The 17,784-nt window shown below is 51.9% G+C and overlaps 2 protein-coding genes across 2 annotated transcripts; one reads left to right on the top strand and one right to left on the bottom strand.

Annotated features, from left to right (window-relative positions):
- Positions 1 to 982: 982 nt before the first annotated feature.
- Positions 983 to 15,710, top strand: PV06_03092 (uncharacterized protein). The gene has a single exon (XM_016403848.1). It carries the CDS (start codon positions 1,054 to 1,056, stop codon positions 15,619 to 15,621), a length of 14,568 nt encoding a protein of 4,855 aa, XP_016264853.1. The 5' UTR covers positions 983 to 1,053; the 3' UTR covers positions 15,622 to 15,710.
- PV06_03091 (uncharacterized protein) lies at positions 15,469 to 17,732 on the bottom strand. The gene has a single exon (XM_016403847.1). It carries the CDS (start codon positions 17,659 to 17,661, stop codon positions 15,805 to 15,807), a length of 1,857 nt encoding a protein of 618 aa, XP_016264852.1. The 5' UTR covers positions 17,662 to 17,732; the 3' UTR covers positions 15,469 to 15,804.
- Between the last annotated feature and the right edge of the window lie 52 nt (positions 17,733 to 17,784).

Genomic DNA, 17,784 nt, shown 5'->3' with positions numbered 1-17,784 from the left:
CCGACCCTCCTACGGCGACACTGCTCAAGTCTTTCCCCGCTCCCGAGAAACAGACCATTTCCGCGTCACAGGGTAATTTGCAGCTCCTGGGCGACCGAGAAGACTGGGATGCTTCGAATGCGTTCATCGGGTGGGGTTCGCAACCGGCCGTCACCGAGCATTTACCGGACGGGACCATCGTGTTCCAGGCAGGCGTCAACGCGAATGGGCCCATGAATTACCGCGCTTTCAAGTACAATCTCACGACAAGCCCGACGGATAATCCGGCTTTGTACACGTACGCCCCTAGCACCGATGCCGGATTGACCATGTTCTACATGTCGTGGAATGGAGCGACCGAGGTGGCGTCCTGGAGATTATATGGCCGCAGTGGTTGTGACGATCGGTGGATGGAGATAGCGACCGTCAAGAAAGACGGGTTTGAAACAATGTATCGAGCTCGTAGTTACCATGAGTTTGGAATGGTTGAGGCTCTCGACGCCGACGAAAATGGTCTGAGAAATTCGTCAACGCGAGGGACAAAGACGTTTGTACCCAGCAGCGTGCTTGCGAAGCATTGCGACCGAGACGGATGTGGTGTCGCTGAGGAGTACGCCGAAGGTGACGGCGACCAGCAAGTGGCGATAGACACCAACCCAGGATGTTCGGCTCAGGCGAGTAATGAGCTGTCCTCGGAAAATGGTAGTAAGAACGCTGCGGCTAGGAGAGCGACGGGATCGATGATGATGTTGGTCCCTATCATTGGACTCGTATCGGGACTGATAGTTATCTGAAGCTGTAGCACGATAGAACTTTTAATTGTAATGCCCCATGGTGTCTTTGTTTTGTGCAGCCTCGTACAGCCTCGCTCAGCCTCGTACAGCCTCGCTCAGCCTCGTGGCAATCCCGAAGTTTTACCGCCAGCAACAATTTTTTGATGCCAAGGCTCGACATGGATGGCAAACCTCGACTTGAGATTTCGTCCATGCTCATCAATCGACAGTAAAGGAATACCTCTTTCTCTACTTTAAATGAGAGAGGATTCTTCAAAGACTTCGCATCACATCTGGCACCATGGAAGACATAGCAGTATACTGCTCATGGGGTGATGCACAAGTCAAGAAGAATGAAGCCAGACTTCCGCCCGAACTACAGGCGATCATTCTTCAATCCACGGGATCACAGTATTTCGATGCCCTTTCGCGAGCGGCCATAATACCACAACATGCAGACAGACTGTTCGCTCTGTACAGACCGCTCTATGCCGAGCTTGCGGCTCGCTTTCCCGGATTCGGTGCGTCGCCCTCGCTCGATGGACTGGTACACTCCGTTTCATGCCTCGCGAGGATATTGCCATTTGCCAGCTACTTTCGTCGTCATGTCAAGGACCTCCTAGTACAACAATCCCTGTTGAACCGGATACACGCATTGGAAGGCTCCTCCATCACACACAATCCCAAAGACCTGCAATCGCTCCTGCTGGCTTTGTTTCGCATCCTGTCCTTCGATCGAGATCTGCTCGCTGGCACTGCGGCTCCGACCTTTTTTTCGTCTTTGCTTCGTCATGACTCCGAGACGATACGATACCTTGCGATTCAATGTCTTTGCATGGTCATGCACTTTGCCGATGCGTTTTCGGAGAGGATGGTCGAAACTTATGTGGGCAAAGCGGCCATCATCGGTGATTGGGAAGGCCAACAGATCGATTTCCGCGTGCTAAAACTTTGGGAGGAGCACAGGTGGACGGAGCTTGCTGAGAAGGTCGCGCATGTGGATAGCCGGTTTCAGCATGAGGTCCCAACATCTCCCCGAGTAGTACGACCCATGAGCCTCACCGACCTGAGCACGACGACTGCGAACCTCAGTGGTGTTATTCTTCCTCGCTCAAATCTCCCCGAGCCTCCGACGTCTAGTTTCGGACTCACGCCTACCGCGAAACGAAACTTGAAGCGTGTCGGTCAATGTCTACTGGCAGAAAAGCCCATTTTGGTATCTGGTCCGCAGGGCTCTGGCAAGACTGCCGTCATACATGAAGCTGCGAGGGCTCTTGGCAAGCTCTCAGCCTTGATCACGCTACATCTCAACGAGCAGACGGACGCGAAGAGTCTTCTGGGAATCTACACATCCTCTGCTGATGGCGAGTCATTTACCTGGCAGGCTGGTGTTTTGACCAAGGCAATTCAACAAGGACGATGGGTGCTTATCGAAGACATCGACCGGGCTCCGGCCGAGGTCATGGGCGTGCTTCGTCCCATCATTGAGAATGCCGAGTTGTTTCTTCCCAGTCGAAAAGAGACGGTTCGAGCGAAGGACGGTTTCCGAATCTTTGCCACGATCAAGTCTGCGGGTCGCTCCTCTTCGACATCTGGTTCCCGCCAATCCTGGCTCTTAAACCCTCGCCTATGGTCTGTGGTTGATGTCGCCAGCTATGAATTGTCTGAAATCGAGACTCTACTACGGTCGAAATATCCGACCATCGATGCTTTCACATCCACAGTTCTACAGATCCACGAGGAAGTTTCTGCTTTGTACAAAGACGACCCGCGCTTCAGGAGCTTGCAAACTAGATCACCGTCCTTGAGGGACCTATTGAATTGGGCGCGCAGAATTGCCAAAAGGGTCCCAGAATCTGTAAAACTCTCCAAGTCGACCCCCATCGCAGAAGCGACGAAATTCCACATCTTCAAGGATGCGGTTGACTGTTATGGTGGCTATCTGAATGACGATGAGCTTCATGATGTGGTAGCAGCTTCCATAGCTCGTCAGATGTCCATATCTCCTCAACAGATGCGGCATTGTCTGGATGATGGCTTTGGAAGTGTGGTTGACAATGGCACTTTCGTTCAAATAGGTCGAAGCAGCCTTCTCAGAATACCCAGCCGGCGCCGGCCAAGTCAAAAGACGCCTTTTGCCCTTACGAAATATGCACAACGGACGCTCGACCGTATTGCCGCTAGCGCGAGTTGCTCGGAGCCCTGCCTTTTGGTTGGTGAAACTGGTGTAGGAAAAACTACCCTTGTTCAGCATATTGCCACCCTTGTGGGTCAGGAGCTCACCGTTGTGAATCTTTCACAACAAAGCGAGGTCAGCGATCTGCTTGGTGGGCTGAAGCCCGTGACTACCCGGTCTCTTGTTTTGCCTCTCGTCGAAAAGTTCACGGCATTGTTCGAGGACACTTTCTCCGCCAAAAGGAACGAAAAGTTTAACATTGCAATCAGCAAGGCAGTTGCAAAGCAAAACTGGCCGAGACTTATGTTACTCTGGAACGAGGCGATTCAGCTCGCGGCAGGCTCGCTAGCTACAACCACAGATCCGCCCAACCCAGATGACCCCGAACGTGCTGCCAAGAGGAGAAAACTCGCAACGCCGAAGTATGATGCACTCCGCAGAAGATGGGCAGATTTCGCGGAGGATGCAAAGAGGATTCGTGCTCATGTCGAGCGTGGAGACAAAAATCACACGTTTGCGTTCGTTGAGGGAAGACTGGTACACGCTGTTCGTGAGGGTGCCTGGGTTCTGCTCGATGAGATTAACTTGGCTACCCCGGATGCTCTTGACTACATTGTCAGCTTGCTCCACAACGGCGACGACGAGAAACCTTCTCTCCTACTCACGGAAGCCGGGAACATCGAGACTATCGTTGCTCATCCCAACTTCAGAATATTTGGTGCGATGAATCCTGCAACGGATGCAGGCAAGAAGGATCTCCCTGCTGGTCTGCGATCGCGATTCACCGAGATCTACGTTCCATCTGGTGACAGCAATCTGGAAGATCTCACGAAGATCATCCAGTCCTACTTAGGTTCTCACCTTGACAACGACAGACGGGCTGCTCCTGACTTGGCACGAGCATATCTGGATCTGCAGAAGCTAAATATGGAGCATAAGTTGACGGACGGAGCTGGCGATGTTCCGCATTTCAGCATTCGATCCCTCGTTCGCTGCCTCTTGTATGTGTTGCAGCACAGTGCGAGTCATGGCTTGAGGAGAGCAATATACGAGGGATTCGCCATGAGTTTCTTCACGGTCCTGAGTAGGGTGTCGGAAGATCTTGCGCTCCCCATACTCGAGAAGCATCTGCTCTCGAATGTCAAGAACAAGAAGTCCTTCCTCAGCCAGCAGCCAAAGATGCCATTCAATGGAGAAGATTTCATCGCTTTCAGACACCACCTGGTCAAAAGAGGATCTTTCAGCCCCGATCTTCAACCACATTACATCAGAACCCCTTCCGTTGAGCGCAACCTACTGAACTTGGCACGAGCTGCTTCCATGCGCCGCTTTCCCATTCTTTTGCAGGGTCCCACGTCCGCTGGAAAGACAAGTATGGTGGAATATCTCTCAAAGCTGTCCGGGAATAAGTTCGTCAGAATCAACAACCACGAGCATACCGACCTCCAAGAGTACTTGGGAAGCTACGTGTCCGATGCAGATGGCAAGCTACAATACCGAGAAGGTGTACTTGTGAATGCTCTTAGACAGGGCTACTGGATCGTCCTCGATGAACTCAATTTGGCTCCTAGTGATGTACTGGAAGCACTGAACAGATTGCTCGATGACAACAGGGAACTCCTAATACCCGAATCTCAAGAAATCGTTCGACCACATCCTAATTTTATGCTCTTTGCGACGCAGAATCCGGCCGGACTGTACGGTGGTCGCAAGCGTCTCTCGCGAGCTTTCCGAAATCGATTCCTGGAGCTTCATTTCGATGACATCCCCGAGAACGAGCTTGAAATTATTCTTCGTGAACGAGCACAAATTCCTCCTTCTTTCTGTGCCCAGATTGTCGCAGTTTACAAGAAGCTTTCACTGCAGAGACAATCATCTAGACTATTTGAACAGCGTAATAGCTTTGCGACTTTGAGAGACTTGTTCAGGTGGACGTCAAGATCGGTCGATGACAGACAGCAACTGGCTAATCATGGATTCATGCTCCTGGCTGAACGGGTACGGGAGCCGGCAGAGCGTGCTATAGTCAAAAAGACCATTGAGGAAACAATGAAAGTGGTCATCGATGAGAATGTGCTCTATGGATTGCAAGCCATTCCAAGTTCTGTGCAGAGCTCAGGTACTATCGTCTGGACCTTGGCTATGCGCAGACTTTTTGTTTTGATTGAGCAAGCATTGAAGAACAACGAGCCTGTCCTGCTTGTCGGTGAGACAGGATGTGGCAAAACACAAATCTGTCAAGTCATTGCAGAAGCATTCGGTCGACCTCTAGATATTTACAACGCACACACCAACACGGAGACTGGAGACCTCATCGGTTCTCAGCGACCCATCCGAAATCGATCTGACCTTGAACTGCGTATACGAGAAGACTGGCGATGCTTGTTCCCAGCACCAGAAGCAGAAACACCCGTTGATGAAGTTGAGATTGATCAATTGATCAAGGGTTTCTCAAATATGGATGTCTCCAGCCTTGACCCTGAAGCCGTTGCACGAACGCGTGCTAGTATCGGAGCATATCAGTCCATGTTCACATGGAGTGACGGAAGCTTGATAAGAGCTATGAAAACAGGAGATCATTTTCTGCTGGACGAAATTTCCCTAGCTGATGACTCTGTGTTGGAACGGTTGAACAGTGTCCTCGAACCTTCAAGAACGATCTTACTGGCGGAGAAAGGATCTGATGACAATCTTGTCGTCGCTCATGCGGATTTCCAGTTCTTAGCCACGATGAATCCAGGCGGTGACTATGGCAAACGTGAATTGAGTGCGGCTCTTCGCAACCGGTTGACTGAGATCTGGGTTCCGCCTCTATCACAAGAAGCAGATACTTTGCCAATCGTCCAAAACAAACTGGTATCAGGTCAAGAGAAGGTCGCACGGCTGATGCTGACATTTGCTATCTGGTTTCGTCGTACGTTCCATTCCACTGCATCCGACACTATCCCCCTTCGCGACTTGCTTGCTTGGGCAGACTTTATCAACCGTGCTTCTCCTCTCGGAGAAGAGCTCGCGTTCATCCATGGAGCTTTCATGGTTTACATCGATTCCATCGGAGCGAACCCCGCTGGGATGATTTCGATAGGATCACAGAATCTGAACGACTCCCGACAAGCCTGTCTGGCACACCTCCAAACGCTGGTGAATATTGATGTTTCGCAGAGTTACTACGAATCCCCTGAGATTCAGAGGACGCAAGGCCACCTTCGTGTCGGGCCTTTTGCACTTTCGCGAAGTCAGGTTCATGTGCAGGACCACTCAGAGCTAGTGTTCGACGCTCCCACAACATTACGGAACACTATGAGAATCGTACGTGCGTTACAGATGGCTCGGCCTGTTCTTCTGGAAGGTAGCCCTGGCGTCGGCAAGACAGCTATTGTGACCGCACTTGCCCAAGCCTGTGGCAAGCAATTTACTCGCATCAATCTTTCTGATCAGACTGATCTTATGGATCTGTTCGGTGCGGATACACCTTCCGAAGGCGAAGATATGGGAAACTTTTCATGGCAAAACGGTCCTCTCTTGGATGCCATGCAGAATGGAGGCTGGGTTCTTTTGGACGAGATGAATCTTGCCTCGCAGTCTGTATTGGAAGGACTGAACTCTTGTCTCGACCACCGGAGAGAAGCATATATCGCAGAACTGGACAAGTCTTTTACCTGTCATCCTGAGTTCGCCTTGTTCGCCGCTCAAAACCCCCATCATCAAGGCGGCGGAAGGAAAGGTCTTCCAGCGTCCTTCGTCAATCGATTCACGGTGGTATATGCGGATTCTTTCTGCAAGGAAGATCTCATGCGTATCTGTGAACGTAAATTCCCCAACTTACCTTTAGATCAGCTAGAGGGTGTGGTTGATGCAACTGCGCAGATTGACCAATTGGTCTCTCGCTCTCCAGCTTTCAATATAGGAGGTCCATGGGAGCTCAATCTTCGCGATGTCAGTCGATGGTTGACGCTCTGTCAAGGTCAGCCTACGCTTCCAGCTTCAGCCCAATATCGGACTATAGTGGCTGAGAGATTTCGAACTGAACACCAGAAATCTCTGTCCTTCAAGATACGCGAACAAGTCTGGCAAACAAGGTTCCTGGAAAGCTTCTACAACGCAATTACACCGACTAGTTTTCAGATTGGAACCTCATTTATGACTCGAGATGATGTCCAACAGCGAGCAACTGGACCAAACTCAAGTATTGCTATTTCCCAGCTCCCGGCTGCGAACTCTGTCATCTCTGCAATCAAACAGAACTGGCCCGTCATTCTTTGTGGCCCTTCAGGGTCTGGAAAGACTACTCTTCTCCGATCCCTTGCAGCTACATGTGGGACAGACTATGTGGAATTCTCGATGAACGCAGATGTTGACACCATGGACCTTGTGGGCGGCTTCGAGCAGTATGATGTCCAACGAGTCATTGTGGACCTACAGCATAAGATTAAAGACATTGTAAGAGGAGTTGTTGCGCATTCACTACAGATTATGGACTCCCAAGGACTGCACAAAGTTGTACTTGATGCGTGGCAACTTATTGATGCCGACGAGATCAGTCTCGATGAGCTTTCACGAGTTCTGCCTTCGATTTCAAGGGCCTTCCCAGAACTCGAGGCTTCTGTTCAGGCAATTGCGGAGCTCTCGAGGACCTCCGACATTGGACGATCACGGTTCGTCTGGAATGATGGCATCTTGATTGATGCCATTGAGAAGGGCTCCTGGCTGGTTCTGGACAATGCGAACCTCTGCAACCCTTCTGTCCTCGACCGCCTGAATTCGCTCCTGGAGCCTAACGGTGTCCTCGCTGTGAGTGAGCACCACAATGCAGGTAACGCCAGAGTTGTCAAACCCCATCCAAACTTCCGAATATTTATGACAGTCGATCCACGCTACGGCGAGTTGTCAAGAGCGATGCGAAACCGTTCATTGGAAGTGTTCATGCCTGTCCTGAATGAGGGCGACCTCAAGCCACAGTTGATCCAATATCCATATGCATCGTCTATCGCCCGGCTGAGACAGTTGGCACAAGCAGCACCACATTTTCCCAAGCCTGAAGACATCGAACCCTTTGTTTACAACCTTTCACATGAGGAGATGTCTCTAAGTCTGAATAGAACGACTTCAATACCTGGCAGTATTACGCTAAAGGAAGTATTGACCTCGATGACCAATTTCGACTCTCTCGGGGCTTGCCGGCTGTCATCCCTGTCTGGAAATCCAAGCTTGCTATACACCCCACAGCTTGTAGCTCTCGATGAGCCTTTGATTCAACTCCAAATTCCACTTGACCAGCAGATCTGGAGTTCTGTGACCGCGGAGCTGTTCACTCGAGCATGGTATGTTACTCGAGATATGGTCAAAATTAAAGCTAGCTTGACGGCGGCTGCTGAGAATGCCGCCGCTATCTCGGCCAAAGACAGAACTGTCTTAGAACGTTCTATGGCGGCCAATGGAAAGTCGAAGACTTTTGCAAACATCCCACAAGTCTTCACCTTCGCTCAGAGTTGCCTCTCTGCACTTGAAAGATTAAACACTGGGAGCATCGCGGATGTGCGCTTTGTAAGAGCTTTTGGACAAATATCTGCATTTGTGGGTGACATGATCGTTCTTTCCAAGGTCAAGACCATGGATTTCACACTTTTGCAAGCCTATGTTCAAATAGCCTATGCCATGGCGGGTGATATCGAAGAAACCTATGCAGAGGTGGCGACTGCATTCAGGAAGTGCCTTGATCTGCTCACACCCCGAGACGAAGGACTCAAATACGGACAAGGACTTCAACTGATGTGGCCACAATTCCATCCCGAGACAGCCCGAAGCTCATCACAACTGGAGTTGCAATTGACATTAGAGACACTTATTGCGAGATTCGACGCCGCGTGTCGTTCCCTGCCACAATCTAGAGCGTCGTTGTCCGTCATCAGATCGAAGCTGCAGCAGACCTATGATTCTGTTTTCAGTTCAAACGGCGAGCTGTCCTTGTTGGAACCTCTACAAGAGGCTGTTTCTGAACTTGAAATGAAATCTGAAAACGGGTTTCCATTGATCGGTAAATTCCAGCGTACGATCGACTACATCCGCCAGGTTACCATTCTTGGTGACGGCGATGTGTCATCCTCCGAGGTGCAGGTGTTGACAATGTTTTCGACTGCCACCCCAGCAATATTGATGCTTGCGGGAGAGAAGACTTTGCCATTTTCCCTCAATCAGCTTGCGTCACTTGATACTTCCCTGCTAAGTACCCACGGTTCGGGCGGCACCGAATTCGTCGCGCAATTGTGCTCCGTACTGGACCAACCACTTGGTACGCTTCATCATGCAAAAGAAGAGTTGTCTCTTGTTGCGCAAGGCCTTGCCTGCAACACGAACAATTTCGCCAACTGGTCGGGTGCTTTCATGGAACGTGTCCGTATCGTTGTCTCCGGAATAATGTTTGCACACTCTGGGATGCTTACAGGGCGAGCAAAAGCTTGTTTATCTGGTCAGTACACGTGTGACCTTATGCGGCTGGCACATCTGTCACAGGACGATATCATACTGCCAGGTCATACCCGACAATATTTCAGAGAAATCTATCTCCGCAATATTCATCCGATTCTGCTCTCACTTGTTTCTCAAGATCATGTTGGCCCCGAAGAGCTCTCCGATTGTCTAATCAGATTATCTTTGGCCGGTCTCGAGTTGATGGTGCCGGACAAGATCATGGACCCTGCTGTCTTTCCCAATGTTTCTTTTCAGCTACACCAACGGCGTGTTGCTGAACTCGAGAGTAGAATTGCAGGCCAGACAAAGTTCCATCAATTGACCATGGGACAAGACACTAGCATGGTGATTCGAACCCTGAGGTCGGCCCTCTCTGACCTAGGAAGCGTCTCGCCGCCACCAACTGTCTTGAGGCCTGACCGGTCGGAGCTGAACAAGATTCAGGAGACCTTCACACGGATTACTCAAGGTCTCCTCAGTAGCCAGCCCAGTCACGATGATGAAGTCATAAACTCGGAATGGGTGCAGCAATGGACAAAGGAACAGGGCCAACTCAATCTACGTGCCATGATCGAGCGTCTCGAGGGTGCCGACCGGACTTATGATGATTTTGTGAAACCAATCCTATGGTTCCTGAAGTGCTTTTCTCATGGAATTGATCTCATAGCAGCACGGGTAAATAAGCAGCATGACGAGGGAGTGATTTCGAAGATAGCGCGACACGCTCCAATGCTGGGAGCCCAGCCAGACAATTTACAGCTCTGGGATGTGACGTCCGAATCCGGGTCCAATCTCCAATGGCTCGAATTTGTCGCCATGGACAGTTCGCTGATGCCAAAGAACAGCTTTACTGTCAGCCAGCGTTTGCTAGGTGTCCTTGACCATTTTTATCTTGCATGGAAGACTCATCTAACCAAGGACCAAGCTGAAGCTGCTGTCCAGTCGCGGTATTACACCTATCGAGGCGATGCTGCCACGGAAACAGATGACGAATTGCGTGAGTTGCAAGAAATGTTTCCAGAATTCGTGGATCAGACAACAGAGCTTGAAAAGCCGGACTCAAAGTATGATGCTCGAGCTATCGCAGTCAAGCTTGCCACTCTTCATGAGAAGATCTACGCCTTGCAAGACCCCCAACTTACCCTGAGAAGTTATACATTGGGTGCATTGGAGGAGATTGCCAAACACAGTAACCACCAGAGTGACATCGCCAGCACCTTCTTTATTGACCTCTTGCCTGCTATCCTGATCCAAATGGAAGAAAGAATGGCTGCCCTGCATGGCACCAACCGGACTCAGCACCTCAACATCTACAGTGATTCAGACTTGGCAGAATATGAGAAGCTCTTCACGCTTGTTCATCAAGTTCAAGCACGATTTCACACCATTGCAGAGAGGTGGCCAGAGCACGCAGTTCCAGCTGAAGTACTCGCCTACTGCAACGAAGTTTTGTACTTGAACCTCGGCGATCCAGTTGCCAAGTTCATGACCAAGACAGAGAAGTTGTATGAAATAGTATCTCAGTGGCAAAGTGTTGCTAGCAGAGAGTGGTCAGTTGCGCCGTTGATTGATCAACTAAGTGCTCTCATAGTACGCTGGAGACGCCTCGAACTGTTCTCATGGGCTGGGCTTTTGGACGAAGAAAAATGCCGACACGAACAAGACGCCCAAGCCTGGTACTTTATCGCCTACGAATCCGTACTGCACAACTCTGCGAGAATACTCGCTGCCGGCGAAGACATGCAACTGTACTGCAAGGACCTGGCACGAACTCTCGAAGGCTTCTTCAAGACGACCAGTCTAGGACAGTATTCGTCTCGGCTTAAGCTGCTGGATACTTTCAACCACACTCTCAAGGATATCGCGAAACAAGATCCAGGCATGCTATCAGTGCACAGCTGTGTTTCAAACCTCATTGAGCATTACCGGAGATATGAACCTGGTATTGAGACAACGCTTCGAACTGGACGTGCGAGTCTAGAGAAGGCCCTCAAAGAACAAATACAACTGGCAAGCTGGAAGGACACAAACATCGCCGCTCTTCGTGACAGTGCGCGCCGATCACACCATAAATTGTTCAAGATTGTCAGGAAGTACCGTGATCTTCTTAATCAGGCTGTGACTATCTCAAAACCAGCTGCAGAATCTGTGGGAGAGCTTACAGCAACTACGACAGAGCTGGATGCAGCCGAGCCATTCCTCAACATCTCAATGATTCAAGATGCTTCGGTGAAATGTGGGCATGCGTTACCGGACTGGAACACAAGACCGGCACGGTTGACCGATACGATTGGAGCCGTGAAGAGCATGCGCCACCTATACACCAAGAAGACGACAGAGCTCGAGGCTCAACTAGAATTGGCCTCACTCAGGGACGATTTGAAGAGCGCCATTAAGCAGTTGAGGTCTGAAACTCCTTCGGCATTGACGGAGGAGAATGCTGCTTCGGTACGTCACCTCCAGGAGAGGAAGAGACGCTTACTGGCCGACACATTGAAAACAGTCTCGCAGATGGGTATCAGACGGAATCTGCCAACATCGGAGCTCGAGAAACAATCTTCCGCAGCTCTCATTCTAGCTTCTTCTCCCGGTCTTCTCTCGAACGGTCGGCAGGCCATTGCCTCCCAGGCTACTGCTGTATTCCACGACCTCCTTGATCTAATGTCTCAAGTTCGAGCAGGGCGGACAAAGCATTCTGAAGATCTCACAGAGGGTGAGGTTGGAAGAAGTATGGGTCTATTGGAGGGACTTTTGTGTGTGATTCTCAATCAACGTCAAGCCATTGCCTCATCTGGAGAGAGCTCTGTCAATTTGGAAACCCAGTTGGCTCTGTCGCGTTCTTGTTTAACCCAAGCCCCCAACCAGCTCTCTAACTCATCTGGCTCGCAAGAGGGTGATCCATCGTTAACCCGGCATTTGGCATGGCTGGCAGAGGTCCTGACATTGTCCTGCAGGATTTTGACCTTCCAGGCACAGCATGCTAAAATCGATCTTGATCAACTCCTGGATTGCCTGCGTAACTATATTACACGCATCAGAGGACACAAGTCCGACCTTGAACAATTGCCAGGTCTCCCGCTGGGATTGAACAGCAGAATTGGCGACTCTTCGAAAAGTCAGAGTCTGCAAACACTGTCAGAGCTCGCCGTGGTTCTGCGAGAATGGCAATCTAAAGAACCCCGCGTTGACTTTGTCCTGCGCCAGCTTGTTCCTTGGACCGAAAACTTACAGGCGTTGCAGCAGGTCAAGGAGAACGGTGTCCGCAGCACAAGTTTGTCATCATGGGATGACCACCTCAGGACACTAATCGATCAGATATTTGTTGCTTTGCAAAAATGGTCCTCAGTCCAAGAGGACACACCAAACTCAATCGAAGAACAAGGTTGGCTCACCAAGATTGAGCGATGTGCTGTTCAAGGACATCGAGCGATGCAGGTCAATTCTATCAGTGCTAGTATTGGATCTCTACTCGGAAATTTCCATTCCCTGGATTCCAACGACTTCATCATTGCATGTGATCTGTTGCAAGTGGCCTCTCCTGTCCTTGAGCAGTTTTACCACATTTGTCTGCATCTACACAGCCAGCAAGTTGCTGTCCACCTGGAGACGTGCCGCTTGGCTCTCCAGCTAGCTACTTCTTTTGACGCACTTCTTTCTCAAGGCTTCTGCCGTCCTTCGGAACCAAGCCAAGGCGAAGAACAGTCTGGCAAACTCGAAAGCGGTACTGGTCTAGGGGAAGGCGAAGGAGCAGAGGATATCAGCAAGGATGTAGCCGAAGACGAAGACTTGTCAGAGCTCGCACAGACAGGTCAAAAAGAAGACCGCGAAGACGAGATGGAAAATGCAGAAGATGCCGTTGATATGGGCATGGATGATCTTGAGGGAGATATGGGAGACAAAGAGGAGGAGAAATCTGATGATGAAGGACAAGGTAGATCTGATGAGGAGGAGGGAGACGACGATATCGATGAAGAGACTGGATCGGTAGATGACCTTGATCCAAATGCGGTAGATGAGAAGATGTGGGACGACATGAAGAATGAGTCTGAAGACAAGGAGATGAAGAATGACAAGGCCGAGGGGAAGAAATCGGACGATCAGACTGCTGCTGATGGGGAGAAGGGCGAGGGAGAAGACATGGAAGGCCAAGAAGGCGAAGAGCAGGTGGACGAGGACGATGGAGAAGAGGGCGAGGGGGCTGAACGACCCGAAGCTGAGAACATGGACCCGCACACCGACAACCAAGACGCTCTGGAGCTGCCGGAAGAGTTACAGCTGGCTGGAGAAGAGGAGGTCAAGGACGATAACATTTCTGATGATGGAGTGGATGAAATGTCCGACATTGATCAGTCGGCAGATGAAATAGAGGATGCCGAGTTAGACGATGTTGAGAAAGAAGAGAAGTCTTTTAATGAAGACGCTGGTGTTCAAGATGATGTCGATCAGAAAGACGAGGTTGAGAATGGCGTTGGACAAGACGATGAGATCATGGAGGATCAGGAGGAGCTCGACGAGGACGAGAACGAGATAGGGGAGCACAGAACACGTGACGACGATACTGCACAGGATCAAGATGAGCCAGCTGGAGGCGACACGGGGGCTGCCGACACTCGTCAGGACACAAATGACCACCAGCAGCAGCAAGACGCACAGGCTATGAACGATGCTGAGCAGGAGCCTAATCCGGAACAATCCCGACCTGGCAAAGCTCCAGAGAACCAAGAGCAGGGAGAAACAGGGAAAGGTGCTGCCGAGCTCGGGGCGGGAAGGACTAACGAGGTCGAGCATCAGCAGAACGAGGCATTAAGAAAACTGGCGGATGTACTGGACCAGTGGCACAATCGTCGAGAGATATTATCAGCGTCGGAGGAAAACTTGCAAACCGACATGAAGCAAGATATTGACATGGCTGACGTCGATTTCGAGCATGTCCAAGATGAAGAAGACGAAGGAGATGCTCAAGCTCTCGGCGCTGCGACTGGCGAACAGGCCCAACAAAATCTCGATCAGAGCAAAGCTATCGAAGATGAGGACATGGCTATTGATCAGGACGTGGAAGTGCCTGATGTCCTTGAACCAGAAGTGCAAGATAACATTGCCGAAAGATTGAATCGTCTACAACAAGCTCAGATGAACGCAGGGGAAGAGGCAAAGGGCTCAGGGGCATTCCTCCCAAGTCAAGAACGAGGGATCAATCGACACAGCAACGATCAACAAGAAGATGTTGAGGCGGCTCAGGATGATATGCTTTCTGACGTTGAGGATGTTGATAATCTCGGCCACCACGACGACAATGTTCCTGCTGCACCGTCGCCACCGACAAGCACAGCCGACGCCGCACAACTCTGGAACCAGTGCTCCGCCGCGACGCACCAATTCTCGCTCGTCCTGACCGAGCAGCTGCGGCTCATCCTCTCGCCCACGACGGCGACCAAACTCCGCGGCGACTACCGGACGGGCAAGCGGCTCAACATCAAGCGGATCATCCCCTACATCGCGTCCAGCTACAAACGGGACAAGATCTGGATGCGCCGGTCCGTGCCGAGCAAGCGCAACTACCAGATCATGATCGCCGTGGACGACAGCAGGTCCATGGCCGAGTCCGGGGCCGACCTTTTGGCGTTCGAGACCCTGGCCATGTTGACAAAGGCCCTGTCGATGCTCGAGTCGGGGGAGATTTGCGTCGTCGGGTTCGGCGACGGACCGCACGTCCGAGTCGCCCACCCTTTCGGCACGCCGTTCTCCCCGGCCGAGTCGGGCCCCCACGTGTTCCGGTCTTTCGGCTTCGACCAGCGAGGCACCGACGTGAGGAACCTCGTGGAGGAAAGCATCCGGTTGTTCCGCGACGCTCGACTCAAGGGGGGCCACGCCGCCTCCGAGGACCTTTGGCAGTTGCAGTTGATCGTCAGCGACGGCCACTGTTCCGACCACCAGGGCATCGCCAGGCTGGTCCGCCAGGCCCAACAGGAAAAGATCATTGTCGTTTTCGTCATCGTCGACGCCGGACGGGACAGCATCTTGGATCTACAGGAGGCGGTCTACGAGCCGGACCCGGCGGCGGCGGCGGCGGCAGGGGGACAAGTGGAAATGAGGTTGCGAACGAAACGTTACCTGGAGGACTTCCCGTTTCCTTATTACCTCGTCGTCAGGGACGTGAGGGATCTACCCGGTGTTTTGGCGACGGCCTTGAAGGGCTGGTTCGGGAGTGTGGTCGATGTGCAGTAAAAGTGACTGGATAGACACTCACATGTCGTAGGTACACGGTGCACGTGTACAAGGTGTATATTATTAGTTGACAATCACATGGCTCTGGATTTTGGACATTCTTGTTGTCATTGTTATTGTTACCGACATTCGTCATCGTTGCTTTCCTACAGGTCCAGGGCTATCCAATTCGAGTCCAAAAGTTCAACCAAGCTCATCATCAATCCTTGTACCCAAATCCAAATCTTCGAGAAATCTCCTGCCTCTGATGGGGTCGGGCAGATAGTCCTGCTTGACCTTGCCGTCCTTGTAGTCCGGGTTGTATTTGTATTCTTTGCCGTACCCCAATTCCTTCATGAGTCTCGTGGGCGCATTCCGCAGGTGTATGGGGATGGGTAGGCCGCCGACGCCCGGCTCTTCCTGCAACGCCCTCATGGCGTTTTCCAACCCTCGGTACGCGCGGGTGGATTTCGGCGAGAGGGCGAGACTCACGGCGCAGTGGGCCAGGTTGATCCTCGCCTCCGGCATACCTATGGTCTGCACGGCAGTGTAGGTCGCCGTGGCCAAGGGCAGCATCCTCGGGTCGGCCAGGCCCACGTCCTCGCTCGCGATCACCACCATGCGTCGGGCGACGTACAAAGGATCCTCGCCGGAGGTGAGCATCCGGGCGAGGTAGTAAAGCGTGGCGTCGGCGTCGGACCCCCTCACCGACTTGTGGAAGGCGCTGATGGTGTCGTAGTGTTGGTCTCCCGCCCGGTCGTAAACCAAAGTCTTCGTGAGGGACTGTTTCAGTCGGGGCAGGGTCATTCCCGGCCGTGTCGATAGAGACATGGCGAGTTCGAGTAGGTTGAGGGCCGTTCGGGCGTCGCCGTCGGCGAAAGTGGAGAGATAACTCAAGAGGGAGGTGGTGATCAGATTTGAAGAACTCGGGGAGGAGGGAATTCCGTCCGTTTCGATTCCTCCTCCGGCTCCTGGGGGCGTGAGGTCACCGTGGTCGTGACCGTGCCCGTTTGTGACATTCGTGTTGGAATCGCCACCGTCCGACGTCGATGGTGGTGACTGGGAGGAAAGTGATACCCCATACTTCTCGCCCTCCTGCTGTACGGCCCGCTTCAAAATCTCAAGGATATCATCTTGTTCCAATTTCTTCAACACAAACACCCTGCACCGACTCAACAGCGCCCCCTGGACGCGGAAACTGGGGTTCTCCGTCGTGGCGCCGATCAACGTCACGGTGCCTGCCTCGACGGGACCCAAGAACACGTCCTGCTGGGACTTGCTGAACCGGTGGATCTCGTCACAAAAAATAATGGTCTTGCGACCCGTCAGGCCCAATTCGCTCTTGGCCTCTGCGAATATCTTTTTACATTCCGCCACACCCGAGGATGTACTGTTGATCTCGACGAAGCGGGACCCTACCATGCTGGCTATCACGCGGGCGATGGTGGTTTTGCCCGTGCCGCTCGCGCCCCAGAGGATCATGCTGGGCACGCGGTCCTGCTGGATCAAGGACGTGAGCACGCCGGAGGGACCGACGAGGTCTTGACCAAGTATGGACGTGAGGGTGCGTGGGCGCATACGTTCCGCGAGAGGTGCGGCCCTGTCGTGGGAGCCGGCCGACGGTTTGGATCTCTTGAGGGGCGGTTGTTGTGGAGGAACGTCATGGTCGTTTGTGGTCTGAACATTGTGCTGTTCATGTTTTCCATTCTGCTGCTGCTGCTGCTGTTGTGTGGGCTGTGTAGATGTAAACGTATGATTGTCAAAGGATCGTTTTACGGAGGATGATGGTGGTGGTGGTGGAGGAGCACGGAGGACAGCGGCGAGACTCGGTGGAAATGAGGGAGCCGGTTGACTTGAGCTGAAAAAGGCATCGCCGCGATCACCACGTTTCGAAGAAGAAGAGGGAGTCTTGAAAAAGGAAGATACGGGTGCAGCAGCAAGAGCGGACGTGGACGGAATAGAAGTGTTCTCTTGTTCGACGTCTTCGATACAGTTCGAGTCAATGTGGTTGTTGATGTTGGATTGTTTTACCGATTTGCCGCAGATTGGACAGGAGACCATATTTTTAAGCGATCCATCAGTATCCTATCAGCAAGAGTCGAGGGCGGATGATAGTTCTGCTGTTGATGGTGTCTACAATTGATCAAAGGTAAGACGACTTGCGCAGACACGCGGAGTAATTAA

Source organism: Exophiala oligosperma (genome assembly GCF_000835515.1).
Source record: "Exophiala oligosperma strain CBS 72588 unplaced genomic scaffold supercont1.3, whole genome shotgun sequence".
Lineage (NCBI taxonomy): Eukaryota > Fungi > Ascomycota > Eurotiomycetes > Chaetothyriales > Herpotrichiellaceae > Exophiala > Exophiala oligosperma.
This window is presented reverse-complemented; position numbering and strand designations above follow the sequence as displayed.

What these genes read in the sequence shown, in the direction of transcription:
- PV06_03092 (XM_016403848.1), top strand. Translation starts at nt 1,054, where the DNA reads ATGGAAGACATAGCAGTATACTGCTCATGGGGTGATGCACAAGTCAAG.
- PV06_03091 (XM_016403847.1), bottom strand. Translation starts at nt 17,661, where the DNA reads ATGGTCTCCTGTCCAATCTGCGGCAAATCGGTAAAACAATCCAACATC.